Source organism: Protomyctophum parallelum (assembly GCF_964188405.1).
Source record: "Protomyctophum parallelum genome assembly, chromosome: 3".
Lineage (NCBI taxonomy): Eukaryota > Metazoa > Chordata > Actinopteri > Myctophiformes > Myctophidae > Protomyctophum > Protomyctophum parallelum.
This window is the reverse complement of record NC_139698.1, coordinates 23,872,285-23,891,630: the sequence shown is the minus strand read 5'-3', so window position 1 is coordinate 23,891,630 and position 19,346 is coordinate 23,872,285. Positions and strand designations below refer to the sequence as shown.

Here is a 19,346-nt window from a genome sequence, read left to right as displayed (position 1 = left end):
TTATATATAATATTATTCTAAATAAAATATGTTCAGTATATCTGACTGCTTGAATTGACTGATGAAACACATTTGCCATGTTGTGCAGAAAAATGTGATGCATTGCGATGCGTCGTATAGAATAAAATCGAACCGTTGCCCGGTGAATCGTAATGGAATTGAATTGTGAGGGCAGTGCCAATGCACACCTCGTTAACGGCCCAGGCGAGGCCGATTTTAGAGATTCAGGATGACCGCCAGCTTATTCTGGTCGGTTGCCAGGCCTGCTGAGTCCATGCATGTTTTGGGCCTACTATAGTAATCTGTCAGGGCGGCAGAACGGATACATACAGAGAGGAGAGAGTGAAAACAGATATTCAGACTGTGTGAATATTCAAACTGTGTCTGGGATGGTGGGACGCCTTTTTCTCCACGTGCCGTGATGCTTGTAGTTCGGCTACTTTCACTATTTTAAACGGACACTCAACAGCGACGATGCAGGGCTTATAGTCTTTGGCTCCCGTGTGGATGTTGACTGCAGATGCCGTAGGGTTTTTACAGCACAGTGGTGCGATGATGTATGGGATTTATATCTGGGACTTTGGCAGCATGCCCAGCAGAGGTTCATGGCTTCAGGCGATGCGACATCGTGGACCATCGGTGATGGGCTCCGCAACCAGCACAGAGGCTGGCGCAGCATGAGAAGAGGGTGATTACTAATAGAACCAATTCAGGCCTGCAGCAAAGGGCCATGCATGGATGGGGCTGTTTTGGGCTGTGAATTAAGACCTGGGGCCCATTCTAAAGTTTCTTCTTCTAAATCTAAAACAGTTTTCTTGAACAACGTACGTTGCTATATATCAGTGGACTTTTTCATGTCATGGACCCCCAAAATTAAATTTGTTCAACCCCCATCTCCCCCATATTTTGTTCCAAGGAACCAAAAAAAAGTATATACAGGTGTGTGTGTATGTATGTATATATATATATATATATATATATATATATATATATATATATATTCAAAGATTTACATACATTTTCACTAATTAAAAAAAAAGATGTATGTGCCCGTCGCAGTCGGCCACCGGCCTACTTGGGAACGATGCAACTTGGGAACCTAATGATATACGTTGTCATAGCACCCGTTTTAACTGTCAGCCGGTGTCCCACATGGAGATCTGTGTATGTGCCTGTGTGTGAAGACTACAAACTGAAAAGTGTAGGCACTCAATTCTTCCCACTGGCAGAGCCTGATTGGTTGAGCCTCAATAGAGCGGCGCAGTCCATCCCCAGAACAACGAACGGCCCAGGAAATGAAAACGCAATGCATTTCCCCATAGGCAGTTTTTATTTAATTTATTTAAAGACCTTTTAAGCGTCGTACGAAGCCAACTCTTGTCGTGACAAATCATGACAATACACACAATATTTTGGACCAAACAAATAATTACAAAGAAGAAAAACAACAAAAAAAGTGTTGTAACCTGCCGTTTTTTTCTACTTTCTAATTCTTTGTTTGGCCCGAAATATTGTGTGTGTTGTCATGATTTGTCACGACAAGAGTTGGCTTCGTACGACGCTTAAAAGGTCTTTAAATAAATTAAATAAAAACTGCTTATGGGGAAATTCATTGCGTTTTCATTTCCTGGGCCGTTCGTTGTTCTGAAAGGGGGAGGGACTGCGCCGCTCTATAGGCTGAGGCAGAAGCACAGGTGAAAGGAGTTGACCTCATTAGGCCCGTGCACTGGCAGAGCCTGGCCCAGGTGAAAGGAGTTGGCCTCATTAGGCCCACTGGCAGAACCTGACCAGAGCTTTTTGTGGTGGTTCTGGAGAACCGTAGGTCCGACCGACTCGATACCTGGCACTGCACTCCCTGTCGGGGTGTGGAACGCGTGGGTCGAATGTGAAGTCGGTGGGTAAAACGGTTCTCAAGTTACGTGCATTACAACCGTACACACACGTACGCACGCATACACGTACACGTACGCAGAGACGTGGCGCATTATATAGTAGATATCAGATCAAGGTCATAGTGCGGCACGGAGTGACAGGTAGGAAGGCTAGAGTCCAAGAAGGGAGGGTGTTATACGAAGCCCAAAATAGGCAATCCTCCCAGGTACTCCACACATGGGGCAGCATGTAAATCCAACAGAGTAATAGTTCGACATGCGGACGCATGTCGGACTCTGTGTTGCCAACTCTTCAGTAACGGAAGTAGTTATACTGGCTCTTCGGAAAGTCTCTAGAAGTCGCTAGGCGACTAGCAACGAAAATATGGAGCCATCCCAGAACACCATTTCCTTGCTCTGTGCACATAACCAAGCCGAGGAAGCCAGACGCGCCGAGCACTTTTTGTTGCCAACTTTTTTGAGGCTGAGAGAGGGAAAATGAAGAAAAAGGAGGGTTTTATCTCTGACGACTGTCAACACGATTTGTCCCCAATTCACCAGAAAAAGTAGCTAGATTTCTCTCCAGAAGCTTTTCACTAATTCAGTCGCTTGGGGGGTCTGTAAAGAAGCTAAATATGGCGACCAATCCAGCTAAGTTGGCAACACTGGTCGGACTAGCGCCTGCTCCCGTGCTTGCGTTTATGGTTAGGTTAGGGTTTGAGGTGGGTTGTCGTTTGTCGGACCAATGACTAGTCTAACTAACTTACTGCACCCCTCAACACACCCACCCAAGGCTGATATTAGTTTGTCCTGGGCAGTGACAAAAGTTGTTAAAACTTCAAATATGTTTGTCCTTCCTAATCCTTATTGAGTTCCCCCCTGCAAAGCACTGAAAGCAGCAGATGGTTTGTTTTTATTTTTATAGCTGCGACCGTTAGAATGGAAGCTGGCAAGTAGCACACACATCCTTCTGAATTCACAGCCAGCCAGCTTACCCTTCAGGCTACAATCAAAGCCAAAGCCAAGCCAACAACAGCTATGGACGAACCACAATCAGGCAATCAAATTTAAAAACCTCAATTATGGATGAAATGAAAAACAAAACCTTGGACCTGAACAAACAAGTTCTCACCTGTCCACAAAGTATCAGATTAACCACTTAATTAAGTGGGCCTCAGTTGGCCACACTAACTCTCTTCTGTAGTTGGGTATAAAGTTAGCGGCAAATATGCAAAGAAATGCTTACCACTAGCTTTCTTCACAGATGTGTTCATAAAGGTGTCTACTATCACTGATGATCTGACTGATGATCTGTTTTTCGATTCATTATTAAAACACACTTTTATGTCTTTTTGGGATAAGATAAGACTCTCGTTGGGTTCCTTCCATCTAAATGTTCCAGGACAGAACTCTGCAGGGAGTGACTGTATGATCTCATTTTCTACACTTTGGCAACACTGACTAATTAGAATTTGAAGGAGCTCCTTTTCATCTTTAGTTTCCCCAGAATTCATACTTTGTCTTACTGTAGTTTCTCAATCTTCTGAATGTACAATTTATTACAATTCATTATAATTTAACAATGTATAATATCCAAGATAGATCTCCCCATAATGTCATTAAGAACCCTCCATATGGCCAGAACTCAAACCCTGTACACCCTGCCAACCTTAGATCTCCATAATATTATATTTGTCTCCACCAGGCCGAAGGCATGGGGGGAGAGTATGTTTTGCACTCCGTCCGTGTGTGTGTGTGTGTGTGTGTGTGTGTATGTGTGTGTGTGTGTGTCTCCTTCCGTCCGTTATCAGCTAATCTCCGGCACCGTTGGCCCGATCCATGCCAACCTTTGCACACACTCTCCCTGGATGCCAACGACAAACCTCTGCCCCAAATATTCCTCAACGGCCTGTTGAGGCCGATTTAGGCCGATTTAGGCAAAACACATTTCTTTTTTCTTTCTTTTTTTATGATCAGTACTTTATTTTAGATTTTTTACAAACACATAAAACAGAAAACCTACAATACAAACACAAGCAACAACAGCAGAGTACGTATTCATGGATAGACAATTAAAGGTATATTCAGTGATTTCACTTAATTCAAATATCACTTATTTTTTTGTTTTGTTGTGATAATCCTCCCTACTATAGAGTGTGCTGGCCATATAAGGAGTTCCTCCCTGTCCCCAGTTAACCCCTGGGGGTCAAAAAACCTTAGGTTTCGTTTTTGACTCTCTATCCTGATTGGACGAAAGGCTGGGTCCCACAGCCAAAAACGAAACCTAAGGTTTTTTGAGTGAAATCACTGAATATACCTTTAAGATAGATAAGATAAACAAATAAAAATAAAAATAAAGGAAAAAAAAGGAAAAATCTAATTAAAATGTGAAAATAGTTTACATTATTTACACGACCAAACGCAGCATCATCAACTGTATCATAATGTGTAGTAATACAATAAACGATCAAGAGGGCATTGCCTGACCATGGATCACACCAAGGGACCTGCAACATGACTGAGGAACACGTCCCACTTCAGATCATATTTATCCAACTGATTATTCATCTTAAAGGATAACCTCTCCAAAGCAGCCACAATACCGAGCTGAGTGAACCATACATGTGCTGGAGGTAAAACCTCAGACTTCCATTCCTTAACAATGATCTTCCTGCCCACCATTAATGCTGTTTGAATCCAGTCAGCTAGAGGTGCAGGGAGGTGTTTTAGTGGCGATGGATCACCCAGAATAAAGAGAGCCGGTGTATAAGGAATATCCTGGTTTGTGATTTGCATTATATTCTCATGAATACCACACCATAGCGTCTGTACCCTAGGGCACTCCCATAATACATGAATAAGTGTACCGAGGTCCTCATCACACCTCCAGCAAACCGGACTATCTCTGAGCTTAGCCTTGAACAATCTTCTCGGAGTCCAGTAGACTCTATTCATTATTTTAAATTGAACTAATCTGGTTCTAAGTTCACGGGACATCTTCTTTGAGTTCCGTAGAATCATCTTCCATTCACCGTCAGTAAAGGATTGATTTAAATCAACCTCCCAAACACTCTTTACGCTTGAGGGCTGACCTTGGTGTGCTATCATAATTGAATAATATGTTGACGCCTCATGCCCAGTTCCAAATATTGCTAACACCGTTTTCAAAAGGTTAAACTCTGGCAAAACACATTTCTGTAGATTACTCGTACACATTTTATCCATACATCACACAATTCGGTATACACTATCTCCATAGTCATGTGATCAACACGGAGCGGCACCATTTCCCATCTTCCATCCTGATTGGCTTCCAAAGCTCACACGATTGGTCCGTGCTAAAAGAAAACATTAAAAGTCCATAGACTTGGATGCCACATGACGTCGCAGGTGGAAGCCAGACATTGTTTAATTAACAATAATTTTTCTTTCTTATCTTATGAGCGTCCCTGGCACAGTATGATATACTATGTACAATAACTATCAATTTGGGGGACCTTGTTTGAGGAGCACCCATACGGTCCTTTCAGACGGGGAGCGACTGACACGCCTGGTAATTCATTTTCAATGAGAGGCTATTTTGGACGCGCAGAGAAGTTGAGGGGTGAATCTTATGCAAGCGTATTTTCGTGGGTGTTATACGCTATGCTACATGTCCTGCGCAATTAGTCTATCAACCAATATGACACACATGACACACGTGACAACTTTCCTCACATGCAAAAACGCTGTTGTGTGTCCCCTGGTCGTGTGCTTCAGGAGAACCCGTACGTGATGCGTCGGGGCAACTACCAGGACTTCCAGGGCAACGACCAGTACGAGGGCTTCTGCGTGGACATGCTGCGGGAGCTGGCGGACATCTTGAAGTTCTCCTTCCGGATCAAGCTGGTGGACGACGGCCAGTACGGCGCGCCCGAGCCCAACGGCTCCTGGACCGGCATGGTGGGAGAGCTCATCAACAGGGTAAGAGTTCTATAGTGTTGAGGGCGTGGTGAGACAGGGTGAGTTCGTCACGTCAGTCGCTGTCGGGCGGAAACCTCCAGATTCTAAAAAGAATTCTGGGTTTTTTTGTGGGTTTTTATTGTAAATTAACACCCTACTTCACACGAAGGGACATCCACAAACTTGAAACGCAGCACGAAGTGGCTCACGTACGTACGCACGCACGCACTGTAGCCCAAAGCCCCAACTCTGCAGTAACTTACAATGTGTGGAATTTCCCTCAGAGGGGAATAAGATATCTAGGACAAAACCTGACTTGATAATTCACCAAATGAGAGTGGTGGCGTTGCCTTAAAAAGTGCCTTATTTGCTCTTACCATAACTCTCTCTCTCTCTCTCGTTCGTGTGGGCGCACGCACAGACGTTGCACGCACGCACGCACACACACACACACACACACACACACACACACACACACACGCACACACACACACACACACACACACACACACATACTGACATACACAGCGTCTCTCTATCTCTGTCCAGTCCCACTGTGTATGTGTTAAGATCTCCAGTCTGGACTGTGTAATGAGAAGCCCCCGTGCTCTTAATTACCATGTGGTATACTTCAATTACCAGCCTCTGCTCCCTATGTGGAGACCTGCCACGCTGTGGCTCCCTGGCTCCCCATGCTCTCTCTCTCTCTCTCTCTCTCTCTCTCTCTCTCTCTCTCTCTCTCTCTCTCTCTCTCTCTCCTCTCTCTCTCTCTCACTGTATCTCTCAACCTTTCTCTGTATCACTATGTACATTTCTCCCTCTATCTCTCATTTTCTCTGTAATGTCTGTATCTCTCTGTCTCTCTCTACTCTCTCTCTCTGCCCCCGCTCGCCCCGATCACCCAGCTCTCATTAGTGGCCCGTGTTCATCAATTAGCGCTTAATGGACGAGACGTGTGGCGAGGCAGCGACACCACAGACCTGAGTGGCTGCTGTGTACAGGTGGAGCACCTCTGCACTGTAGTCATACGCGTGCGTGCGTGCGTGCGTGCGTGCTTGTATTACTTTTAGAATCTTGCACGCAGTGCAGTAGAAGTTGAGAAATAGACACTGCGAGGACAATTCTCCTGGTCCTCACAAGAGAAATACATCGTTTTATTGTTAAAACAAAATAAAGATTCTACGTGGAGCAGTGGTCCTCAAAGTGGGTGCCTTTGATGCTGCAAGTCCAGGGGTGCCGTCTGCGGCATGCTTTTATAATATTTGGAATTTACCAATTTGATAATGGGCCGGACTCCGACGAGAGGCCGCGAACCTCGCACTTGCAAGGAAAGCCCAAGAACATGACTGGCATATATCCTGCACGAAACAACAACTTCCAGCCAGCAATCCCATAGAGACTCAAGTCCCGCCACCCCTACAACCGGACAGCAGCACAAGAGATGCTTGGTTCCGTCCCTGAGGACCTGTCTACAAAGACAACTGGACTGCACCACTACATCCATTGGAGACGGCTGAACCGACCTCCCTACTAGGGTTGGTCGCTTCAAATCGTCCATGAAGGAGCGGGGTCTGGCAGACAGCGTGGCATGTATGCGAGCGTGCCGAGCCTGAGCAGACTGCCGACCACATAATCACCACCTGTCCTGTCTGTACAGACTTCCTTCAGAGGCTGGCCTCTTCCACGTGGGACCAGAGACAATGGCGTGGCTTTGCGACACTGAACTGGACATATGATGACAATACACGAAAGAAGAAGAAGAAGATAAAGCCCTAGTAAGACGGAACACCAAACCTCCTCACTATAAAATAGCAAATCTACAAGCTCTACGTGTTGTAGATGGGCTATTTTCGGCAAATGTTCCCTCCCAGAATAGGGATGCTGGGGTTCTAGTGGTTAAATATCAAGTATGATGTTATTTTCAATCTGTCGTAATGGAACCTAAAGGTTATATAAAGTAACAATGTAATGCCTTGTAAGTAATCTTTCCAATCACTTGAATCGGGTCATTTTGGTGCCTGTCCACACATCAGAAACCTTAACTCCAGATTTTAACTTTTCCGTGTGTAATGTAATGCCCTACTTGATCATACTACAGCCTCACACAAGAGTAGTCAGAAGTAGCAGATCAGCAAGCTCAAAACGTGGTGCGAATCGATGCAATTTGAGCTTGTAGATCTGCTATGTAGATCTGTTATTCTTGAATTAGAATCCTGAAAAGTAATATTAAAAATATATATTTTTTGGACATAATGAGGTTTCCACCCGACAGAGACAACATAATATGGAAACAGTGACATTACAAAGTTTGAATCTAGCACTATATGTGTGAAAATAAAAAGTACTATAGTATTTCAGACCAAAAATATATAGATGGTTTACAATCAAAAGCTGTCGGAAAAACACCCGCCGAGCATCTTGTCTTTCCTTCCCCGCCGGCAGCTGTTCTTCTCAGGGATGACTGAGCAGGACCTCCCCGCTCGGCAAGATGTCAGCTCTGGAGTAAATAACACATTTTGTTGACTCATAAATACCTAGCCTGGTGGACCATCCCAGGCACGGAATTATCATCTCATTTAGGTGGTGTTATGACCTGGCTCTTAATTGGGCCATAACAAAGGAGGAAGACACACGGCTGTTTAAAAGTGCACAGACCAATATTTATTTACAATATAAACAACTTAATATGTATCAAACAATACTAACGTCACTAAGTGGGGTGTGTTAATCAGTAGTGTAAGTGAGTGGATGTATGGTGAGTGTACAGTGTGGGATGTTGAATGGTGCAAAGTAACACATGCTGCTGCTCTCATGGAAGGGGAGAGAGAGAGTGAGGCCAGCCAACTCCCAGCCCTTTATAGAGCACACTGGGAACACTGGCCAGGTGCTACCAATGCACTGATTGGCAATTCAGAACCTGTGGGAAGCAAAGACCTAGGCCTACCTAACGCCAGGGCTCCACCGGGCTCGTCCGCGTCGCGTCAGCGTCGGGAATGTTCCCTTTTAATCAATGGAGGGTGGCTCCACTGCCCGCGTTGCGTTGCGTTGTGCTGCGTTCGGTGACTCAAACATTGCCCCGGTTCGTTTTTTGACGCACGTACCTACAATACATTATCCATAATGTTGCTGACGTGCAGTTTTCAAAAGCCTGCGGTGGAGCACCTCTAGCGTGACGTTGACGTTGTCATGACGCGAGCAGGACGCGACGGAGACGCAACGCGTCCGGTGGAGCCCTGGCGTAAGAAACCACACGGGCCCTAGTAGGCCAAACTACAGGGGGCTGTGACAGTAGTTTTCCAGGCTATCAAATACAGAATATGGGGCCTTGTTGGATTTGTAGGCACATATATACATTATATTAAATGTATACAGTCAGAGACGACCTCTATCGTTAATTTACTGGTGTTGTTTAACTCTGGAAGTCCACAAATGGAACGAAGTGGACCCTCAGTCCATTTGGTTCCATGCACTCTCTGGGCTCTTTTAACACGTGGTAGCATTTGCTCACGCTAGGGCATTAACGAGTTGAGATTTTTACAAGTCGACTTGTCAGACAGTAAAGTCGAAGTTGAGTCGATGCGTCGTTTTATGACGGGGGACGGGACTTTAACAGGGGGGTGGGTGGAGGTGCGCATGTCCAACAAAGCACTGCACACACAGTGGCCTCTCCAATATGGCACAGTGTATGTATCATCTATTAGATGGCAAAGCGCTGATTATCAAAACATAGAAATGTAATAGTAAATACTAAACAGTGCAGGCACACACGCAAGTGTGCGTCGCACACATGGTACACAGACCAGAAAAGAGAACACAACAGGAGAGGGGGCATAATTGGCACACAGTGCAGTGCAGCGCAGCGCAGCACAGCGGCCCGAGAACACAATACAAAATATAACATTAACACTAGTGGCAGTACAGCAGCCCGACCTTCAGAACACAATAGAAGACATAGGTCTATATTAACATTTCAAAAGAAAAAAAGTGTCTTCATTGATTCCATCGACACACACGAGCAACACCAAGACAAGCCCGACACGCTGGAGTATGATCAAGTATAGGCCGTTCATTTACAACTAAAAAAAGTTTCAGTATGGCGAGTATAGCGACAACAGCGCTATACTAACTGTATGTCTCTCAACCCTTCTCTCTCTCTTCTCCCCCTCTTCCCTGTGCCTGTCCGTCATCCCCGCAGAAGGCAGACCTGGCCGTGGCCGGCTTCACCATCACGTCAGCCAGAGAGAAGGTCATTGACTTCTCCAAGCCCTTCATGACCCTGGGGATTAGCATCCTGTACAGAGCTCAGCTGGTGAGTGCCGCCGCGCGAGTGTGTGTGTGTGCGTGCGTGTGTGTGTGCGTGTGTGTGCGTGTGTGTGTGCGTGCGTGTGTGTGTGCGTGCACGCGTGCGTCAACTTCTACATGCCCTTGCTTGACCCATGGGGATCCTGTACAGAGTTCAGCTGGTGAGCGCCGTCATGTGCACGTGCGTGCGTGTCTCGACTTCTCCAACCCCTTGCATGACCCCGGGGATTCTGTACAGAGTTCAGCTGGTGAGCGCCGTCGCGTGCATGCGTGCGTGCGTGCGTGCGTGCGTGCGTGCGTGCGTGCGTGCGTGCGTGCGTGCGTGCGTGCGTGCGTGGGTCCGTGTGTGCGTGCGTGTCTCGACTTCTACAAACCCCTTGCATGACCCCGGGGATTCTGCACAGAGTTCATCCGGTGAGGCTCGTCACTACTAGGCCTGTCACAATTATTATACATAAGCGCCTAATCGCAATTATTTGAGATAATCGCAATTTATTTAGATAATCGCAATTTTTATTTAATTTTTTTATGTTTTTTTGTGGCTTTCGCCTTTATTTTTTTTCTGGAGGGACAGACAATAGGCTGACAGGAAATGGGGAGAGAGATGGGGGGAAGACAGGCCGTCGGGATCGGGAGTCGAACCCGCGGCACACTGCCAGACTGGATTACCAGCCAAGGTGCCTGGACCGCTGAGCCATGGCCACGTTGAAAAATGTCCACACATTTTCAAACATCTTCTCAAAAATAGCAGAAAGAGCAGATCAGCTATATAGCTGCATCTTCAGGGCCCCTCCTCCCAGACGGCATTCCAACCCGTGCCTGTTCTGTTCCTTCCGGCATCATCATTATTTCCCGACCCTCTCCAGGGGGGCTAATACACAAATTAGCCAGAGATGGAGGGTCTCCGATTGGGGTCACAACCGGATATATAGAACTGAGATCAGAGCTCATTTCTTGACGCTTGTCGTCGGTGCCTTTTCGTTTGGCAGACGTACGTTGGCTGTGTGCATCCATACGGGGCTTACATTAACTATAGGGGAGCACGTGAGGAATTATACTGGGAGCTGATTCGCTTTTATGGATACCTGAGATGGAATTCTTTGGTTTATAGGATTGGATTTCACTGCGGTTACATTCCCCTGGTGGAGATCACTCATGATGCCCAGACTGTATACTTGTACTTGATTGATACGCCTATATAGCCTATTGAAAATAGCAGATCTACAAGCTCACCACACGTCGTGACACGTCGTCATATACTCTTGATGAATGGTGAAGCAGGGCATTCATAAAAAAAGAAACATCTAAACTTTAAACATGGAGATACAAGGTTTTCTGCCCGACAGCAACGATATAATCTATAGTGATAGAGAGTTTGTAGTCCAATGGACCATTATAGATCTTTAACTCTTGAGCGAGATGTTTATTATTCGTAAATGAATAGTACGGGTTGACTTACTAAGAGCTTGTGTCTAAAATAGTCATAGGATCAGGTATTTTTTTCCCCCCAGTAACGGTTTCTGGCATACAAGGTTTCTGCCCAACATCGACAATATCAGCAAGGTGGCTTTCATTGTGGTTATATTTGAGGTTCAAGATGACTTTATTCGTCGCTAGGCTAATACAATCTTGGACATAATATACCTACTCACACATAAAACGACATGCAATTACAGTGCAGTAACAGACACAGGCACATAACAAACAAACGCCCCTTCATGCTGTAGGTGCAGGAGATTCATGGGTAGAGTTCTGTTCGTGTATTTCACCCTATAGCGGGTTCATAGAGTAAACTGACATGGGGAGCGGTCAGCCATCATTTTCCTGGCCTGTTACAACCACTTTCTCCCTGTTTTTGGGCATATTGTTGTACTGTAGGTGGAATTTTATAGCAGATACGAGCTGTTATGAGCATATTGATTGATTGATTGATTGATTGATTGATTGATTGATTGATTGATTGATTGATTGATTGAATACCTTAGTAGTCAGAACTGTAAACAGCACGAGGTAAGTACAGTCAGACATTTAGGCTAAAAGCAAAGATACAAAGATACACATACACGGACGGACATGGCTGGAGCGGTTAGGCACTGCTCCAAAATAAAAATCCTAGCACACAGAGATTTGGCGGCCCCCCCTGTAGTAACTCTGAGCATCCCCAAGGGGTCCCGGACCCCCTGTTGAGGATAAATGGAGCTCATGAAGAATTACATGGAATAACACTGAGATTGAATCCATGCAGTTTCTGTTGCTTGTACCAGTTTCTTTTTTAGCCGGCACTTGTCTTTGATGTTATATCCTCACTCACACATTTTTGCATATTCATGTTGTGACTCTATGCCTGTAGAGTCACTGTAGGAAGGTCCACAGTGAGAAGAATGCATTGCTATTTGCTGCCTAACAGACAGTGGGCAGCTTTGCATCGCTGATGAGGTTTAGGCTTCAGGCCAAGTAGACAGAAAGCGCTGGGTTAGCAGACTGTAGCGTTAAAGAGGAACACTGCCCTCCACTGGCGGGAAGGGGGACTTTCTGCGGTGTTGTGGCCTTGGACCACTTTTCTAACCCCTCTCTCACGTAAATGCTGCATTTATTTAGCGCCTTCATCCAAGGCACTTTATAGAGATTGTGTGCATTACATTCACCCATTCACACACACACATGCATGCATGCACACACCGATGCCGGAGGAAACCATGCACGGCACCAACCTGCACATCGGGAGCAATTAGGGGTTCAGACTAGAGTCTTTTTTTTTTTTCTCTAAATTACACGGAGTAATTAAACTAATTTTCAGTGTCGTCGAGTAATACAATATCATATAAAAAACATCACAATACGTCAGAAGATCAGGAAAAGGAAAACAAAAGTTACACATAATATATTGTGAATTACATACAGTAGGTTACAAATAGAAGCTATAAGACAATTTCAAAACGATCTAAAAACATTGTGGGGATCTGTATAGCTCACCAAGGTTTTAAAACAACTCAGGTGGTACCAATGTGGTCAATTTTAATGTAGTTTATGCAGGTCATTCCAATGGGTTTGAACTGGCAACCTTGCGGTTTCCATCCGGTCACTCTACTACCCCTGAGCCCACTGCACTCATCATTCATTGTGTTTATACTCCTCCCTCTCTCTCGTGTTTCTCTCCCCTCTCTCCTTCACCCCTCCAGGGAAGGAAGCCGGGCTACTTCTCCTTCCTGGATCCCTTCTCTCCTGCAGTGTGGCTCTTCATGTTGCTCGCCTACCTGGCTGTCAGCTGCGTCCTCTTCTTGGCTGCAAGGTCAGTATGTACTATATATACAGTATACACTCACTGTATAGTGTGTACAGTACATTATGTCACTGCTTCTCAAGGTGGGGCCCGGGGACCCTCATGGGGGTCCTCGAGGGAGTTCCCGGCGGTCCCCCCAACAAATGAGTTAATGTAGCATCAAGTCTAACGATATAGGCCATTCGAAAATAGCCGATCTACAAGCTCATCACCACTTGACGGTGGTTAATTAGATCGGCAACAAACTTTTTTCAGATTGTCAGGCCAAATATATACGTTATTCATTTTAAACGTTTGAGAACCACTGCTGTACATTCAGTGGTTCATGTCAAGGATCCAACAAACTGATATGCATTTCATCGCAGACCCCTGGCAGAGACGATTTTGTGCCTGGGACAGCCATATAACAGTAGATTTGGGAGTTATTTATTAATTTAAAAAAAATTGCAGATCTACAAGATCAGAACACATTGCATGTATGAAATAGGTTTAAGTGGTTAAAGTGATGTTGATGCTATGTATATCAACCCCCATGGAACCCCAGGACGCCACTTTGAGAATCCCTGCATTATACGTTACTGTTGTTGCTGTGCTGTAGCGACACTCCTGTCCTCACCTCTCCTGCTTTTTGCCAGGGTTTAGATATGGCCGTCGGCGTGAAAAGTTGCCTTTGTTTTTTGTCAAGCTTATGATGGCGGATTAACAACGTATATATAATGACGGATTTGTGATTTGTGATGATTGCTATGGCTGTTTTTAGCCCAAAGGAGTGTTTTTTGTGCAAAACGAATGCTTGCAATGGATTCAGAATCATGAAAAACCCCTAGTTTGACACGTCACATGCTACTTTAAGCATAATGAAATTTAGAAAATGTTATGCCTTATATTTTAGGTTGTTAATGGTACCCTAGCCTGACCTAAGCAGAGACATTTCTGGTCTAGAGGGGCGGGTCGCGCCTCAGAAATGCGCGCACCCTGATTGGATCTCATCGATCTGTCCGTCACCCCCGGCCCCTCCTCTCCCCCCTAGTGCAGCGCTACGTCACATCATTTAGAGCGACGCCCACCCGGAAGGGTTGACTCCCACTTTTAGACTGGTTCAGCCCACGGCTTTTTCCAGGCTTTCATCTTTCGCGCAGACGAAATGAAAGCCTGGGTATCGAGGCTAATGGTACCCCGACTTTCAGCAACTGTCACAACCTTTCCCAAGGTCGCCAGCTAGGGTGCCCTAGCTAAATCATTAGAGCTTGCCCTGGGCTACATCTGTGCAAAATATGGCACTTTTAGACAGATGAGTGCAAAATCACCCTTTTGTCTCCCTAAGGTCCTCCACTATAGAGCGGTCTTTAAACGTCTTTAATAAATACTTTTTGAAAAGTCTATGAGGAAAATGAACAGGGAATTATTTTCCGCGTCTAGCGAGGGGGCGGGACTGCCACGCTCTATTGTTTCCTCCTCCCAGGTTGAGTCCATAATGAGTAGTTACAGATCCTTGTTCGTTTATTTTCCTCCACTTAGTAGTATGCTTAAATTCAGCGGGTCTTCTCGTCTGATCTAAGGTCGTTGGTGAGTGCCATGAAGATAATGGACTTTGCCTTTATTGTCTCCTCCTCCCAGGTTGAGTCCATATGAGTGGTACAACCCTCACCCATGCCTGCGGGAGCGCAGGGACCTGCTGGAGAACCAGTACACTCTGGGGAACAGCCTGTGGTTCCCAGTAGGAGGCTTCATGCAGCAGGGCTCCGAGATCATGCCCAGGGCCCTGTCCACGCGATGTGTCAGCGGGGTGTGGTAAGTTATACATACTGTGTGTGTGTGTGTGTGTGTGTGTGTGTGTGTGTGTGTGTGTGTGTGTGTGTGTGTGTGTGTGTGTGTGTGTGTGTGTGTGTGTGTGTGTGTGTGTGTGTGTGTGTGTGTGTGTGTGCGCACACTAGTATTACTATACTTGTGAGGCCAAATGCATTTGTGTTGACAAATGTAGTAGAATTCGATAAAAAAAACATTCTCGTTCTACAAGCTCACAGCGTGTCGCAGCACGAATCACTGGGGTGCGTGTGTTTGGTCCGATGTACTAATGCAGTCCTACAGTCATGAGTCCGACACCCTAGCCACATGTTAGTTTTAACCTGCCACGGATTAGTGTTAACCTGCCACGCATGTCGGGAGCCACGGGTTAGTTTTTACCCCTTGCGACAGTGTGCCTTAGGTTGTGACCAGGCTTTTCTCTTTGCAGATGAGTAGGGCTGGGACCGAGGCTAACTTCGATATATGGACCAATTGGTTCAAATTGGTTCCCTTTGTATACTGTCAAGTATACAAAGTATACATGAAATGTAAACTTTTGAGAGACACTGCCTTTCTGGTCGTGTCCCCTCCCTACAAGCTTGTATGTAGATCTGCTATTTTGGAAATATCGCGAAAACGTGTGCAAATCTTTTTTTTAACTCATATCTTTTTTTTGGGGGGGGGGGGGGGTCCCTCCTGGAACAACATATTTTCAGATCATTTTTGGGGTCCTTGACATGAAATATTTATGATATAGAAACAAACAAGGCATCTCAGGTCTGTCAATAATGTTTTTTTATCCCTGCGGGAGCGCAGGGACCCACCCCTGTGTCAATTATCTAATGTGATCCTGGGCTCTACACACCCTCCGCCAACCTGGGGAGAGAAACGGACTTGAACTCATGCTTCCTTCATGCCTGAGTGTCCAAGTCGCTCCTTTACACCTGACAGGGGGGAGATTCCCTCGTAGCGCGTGGAAGGAACACGTTATTCCAACCAGTTCCTTTCCCCTCAATCAGGCGCCCCGGCTGGCCAGGGGGAGGCAGTTTAGAGACCAGGATTACTGCATGTTTTTTGTGAGGGTACCTACCCTATATATGGGTCAATAATGGGTTAAGATTGGTTGTGTCCCTCTCCTCTCTCCATGGTCTATAGGTGGGCGTTTTCAAATCAGCGCCTTGGATAAAGGCGCTATATAAACGCACCATTTACCATTTACCATCATTAAGACTGGTTGTGTCCCCTCTCCTCTCTCTCTCTCCATGGCGTCCTATAGGTGGGCGTTCACGCTGATCATCATCTCGTCCTACACGGCCAACCTGGCGGCCTTCCTGACCGTCCAGAGGATGGAGTCTCCCATCGAGTCTCCGGACGACCTGGCGGACCAGACCAACATCCAGTATGGGACCATCCACGGGGGGAGCACCATGACCTTCTTTATGGTATTTATACCTATAAGTACCAATACTGCAATGTAGAACTGCTCCGTTACAAGTAAGAATCGGTAATTCAAAATGTACTTGAGTACCAAAGTATATTGGCATCAAAATGTACTTATAGTACAAAAAGTAGAAAGTGCTCATTATGCATGCAACGTATTGTGAGCTAAAAAATATAAAAAGCATGAGTAAAGTTAAAGCATGAAAAGTAGAATGTACTCATTATGCAGAATGTCTCATTGCAAATGTATACGAAATAAGAATATTTTCAAAATATTTTCAAATGGCCAAAATGTAGCCTATATACAGTAGGTCTGAAGTGGGTAATGTATGTTTAAAAAACTAAATAATAACCCAAACCTACAAAGTAACTAGTAGCTAATGTTTTCAAATAATTGTAGTTGAGTAAAACAAATATTTGCCTCTGAGATGTAGTGGTGTAGAAGTAAAAGTACTGAAAATTGGAACCCACTTTGTGTGGATTATTATTTATGTTTTGCTTGCTTCAGGGGATGAATTGAATCTTGACCTTCAGGGTCTGACTCCAATTGACAATTGGAGTCAGACCCTGTGTGTAGGTGAGACATGACCTTTGACCTGTGTGTAGGTGAGACATGACCTTTGACCTGTGTGTAGGTGAGACATGACCTTTGACATCATCTAAATGTATCGATAGAAGAGCAGGGAGACAAAATGCAAACACCCCAAGTGTACAAGTTATACTGTATTTTAACATTCTCTAATCTCTACCATACAGATTGGACAAAATCATATTTTATTCATGGAAAAAGTTCCATAGTGCCACTTTATCTTTCGTAGACTATTACACAACATATTCACCGGCTAACTTATTTAACTGATGAAAAATAAGGCTAAACTAAGCTATGATGACTATTGACAATTTTGTCAACAGACACAAACAAGGAGGGACTAGCGGAGAAGATAGTCAGTAAAAATAAACCCAAACATGTTAATTATCAATAAAATCTGTATGTGTGTGTGTGTGTGTGTGTGTGTGTGTGTGTGTGTGTGTGTGTGTGTGTGTGTGTGTGTGTGTGTGTGTGTGTGTGTGTGTGTGTGTGTGTGTGTGTGTGTGTGTGTGTGTGTGTGTGTGTGTGTGTGTGTGTGTGTGCGTGCGTGCGTGCGTGCGCGTCTGTGAGTAGGTGTAGGTGCCTGATATTTGGATAAGTGCCAGTTTCAGCGTCATAGCGACATGTGTTCACAGTGTTTTTCGGTGGTTTTGGCTTCAATCTGTGTGTGCGTGCGACGTGCGTGCATGTGTGTGTGCGTGCGTGCGTTGTTGTTTTCTTTACGGCCGTTAGTGCTTGTGTAGTTAAGTGGCTGACTGCCTGTGTTTGCTTACATCAGCGCTTCAGGCATCTATGTCGGCATCTGTGTTTGTCAAGTGTGTGCGATATGTGTGTGCACTGTGCGCATATGTGTGTGTGTGTGTGTGTGTTATATTTCGACTTAACATAAGGTGGATACGAGCGCCTGTTTGCTTCCCCTGTTTGTTTACTGTAAGCCTCTGGCTGACATATATACTGTATCACTGCACACTCTCTGCCTCCGTCTCATTTGTCTCTGTTCACACATCCTGTAATGCAGTGTGGGCCGTGAGGATATTGCAAGAGGGCCCCCAAAAGATTGCCAAAACGTTAGAAATGTTTAACCCGTTTAGACCTGAGGCAGATTCCACAAAATGTCTTCTAAATCAGTAGTTCTCAATCTTTCTCGTGTCAAAGACCCCCAAATTGATATTAATTTGGCCGCCGGACCCCCTCATCTGAAAATGTCTTGTGCCAGGGACCCCCAGAAGAGGAGATTTTCTAAAAAAGAAAAGAATGTAAGCACTTTAAAGATTTTTCAAAACTGTTGTGAGTGACACACTGTGATTTACAGTGTACAGTGTACAGTGTACAGCTGCTTTTAACACTAAAATCTAAAATGACGCAGATGCTTTCCCGCTTTTACTAGGTTAATGATAGTATAATATTAACCTGAAAATCACACCCGTGTGAAGTGAGGGGCGCTCTAATCATCGTACAGCATCGTCAAGAATGGAAGTCCCTTATTGGCCAAGGGTTCTCATACTGACATGCAGTATATGGTGATTTGCTTAGACACATATGACGTAAATTCTCCGTTCATTGTCAATGGCATTTTAAATGTTTTGTTCAGACAACACAAACATTAAAGCTGTATATAGGAGGGGCTATAGCGCCCCTCAAAAATACATATGTGTAAAAAAGAAATCTTCGTATGCTTGAAAAGTGAGTTTTCACTGTGATAGCAATACATATGGACTTAGTTCCATAATGATCCAAGGTGGACCACAATCGATTGATTGATCACGAGAATAAACATGATCTGAAAATGCTCTTTTGCAGGTTGAGAACGACTGCTGTAATGCGAGTAAATAAATACAGTACAATATGTAACTGTAAACTAAAGGGACGTTCACACTGAGCACTAGAAAACTATAAAAATACAGTTTTAAAAATCCTTCTAAACTCCAAAATATAGCGTCCACGATTTTATAAACGATCGAAGCCCGATCGAACAGACATGCAACATCCGACATCTGTGATGCAATCTGTCACTCAGTGCCGCCGCTAGGCATACGCACAGTGCGCACTGTGTGTAGTGCACCACGGTGCGGGGCGCACCAAAATGACCCAAGGCTCATTAATTGACCGATGACATTTTCTCCGCTCTCAACATGTG

The 19,346-nt window shown here is 45.0% G+C and overlaps 1 protein-coding gene across 2 annotated transcripts in view; it reads left to right on the top strand.

The window, feature by feature from the left end:
• grik5 (glutamate receptor, ionotropic, kainate 5) overlaps nucleotides 1–19,346 on the top strand; it is a gene marked incomplete at its 3' end in the record, with an annotated part of 95,423 nt that overhangs the window by 59,896 nt on the left and 16,181 nt on the right. For both annotated transcript variants that reach the window (XM_083760318.1, XM_083760317.1), the window contains exons 11-15: nucleotides 5,631–5,834; nucleotides 10,009–10,122; nucleotides 13,295–13,404; nucleotides 15,013–15,186; nucleotides 16,457–16,622. In XM_083760318.1, coding sequence (XP_083616444.1) covers nucleotides 5,631–5,834; nucleotides 10,009–10,122; nucleotides 13,295–13,404; nucleotides 15,013–15,186; nucleotides 16,457–16,622 — 768 coding nt within the window. The remainder of the gene's footprint in view (nucleotides 1–5,630; nucleotides 5,835–10,008; nucleotides 10,123–13,294; nucleotides 13,405–15,012; nucleotides 15,187–16,456; nucleotides 16,623–19,346) is intronic.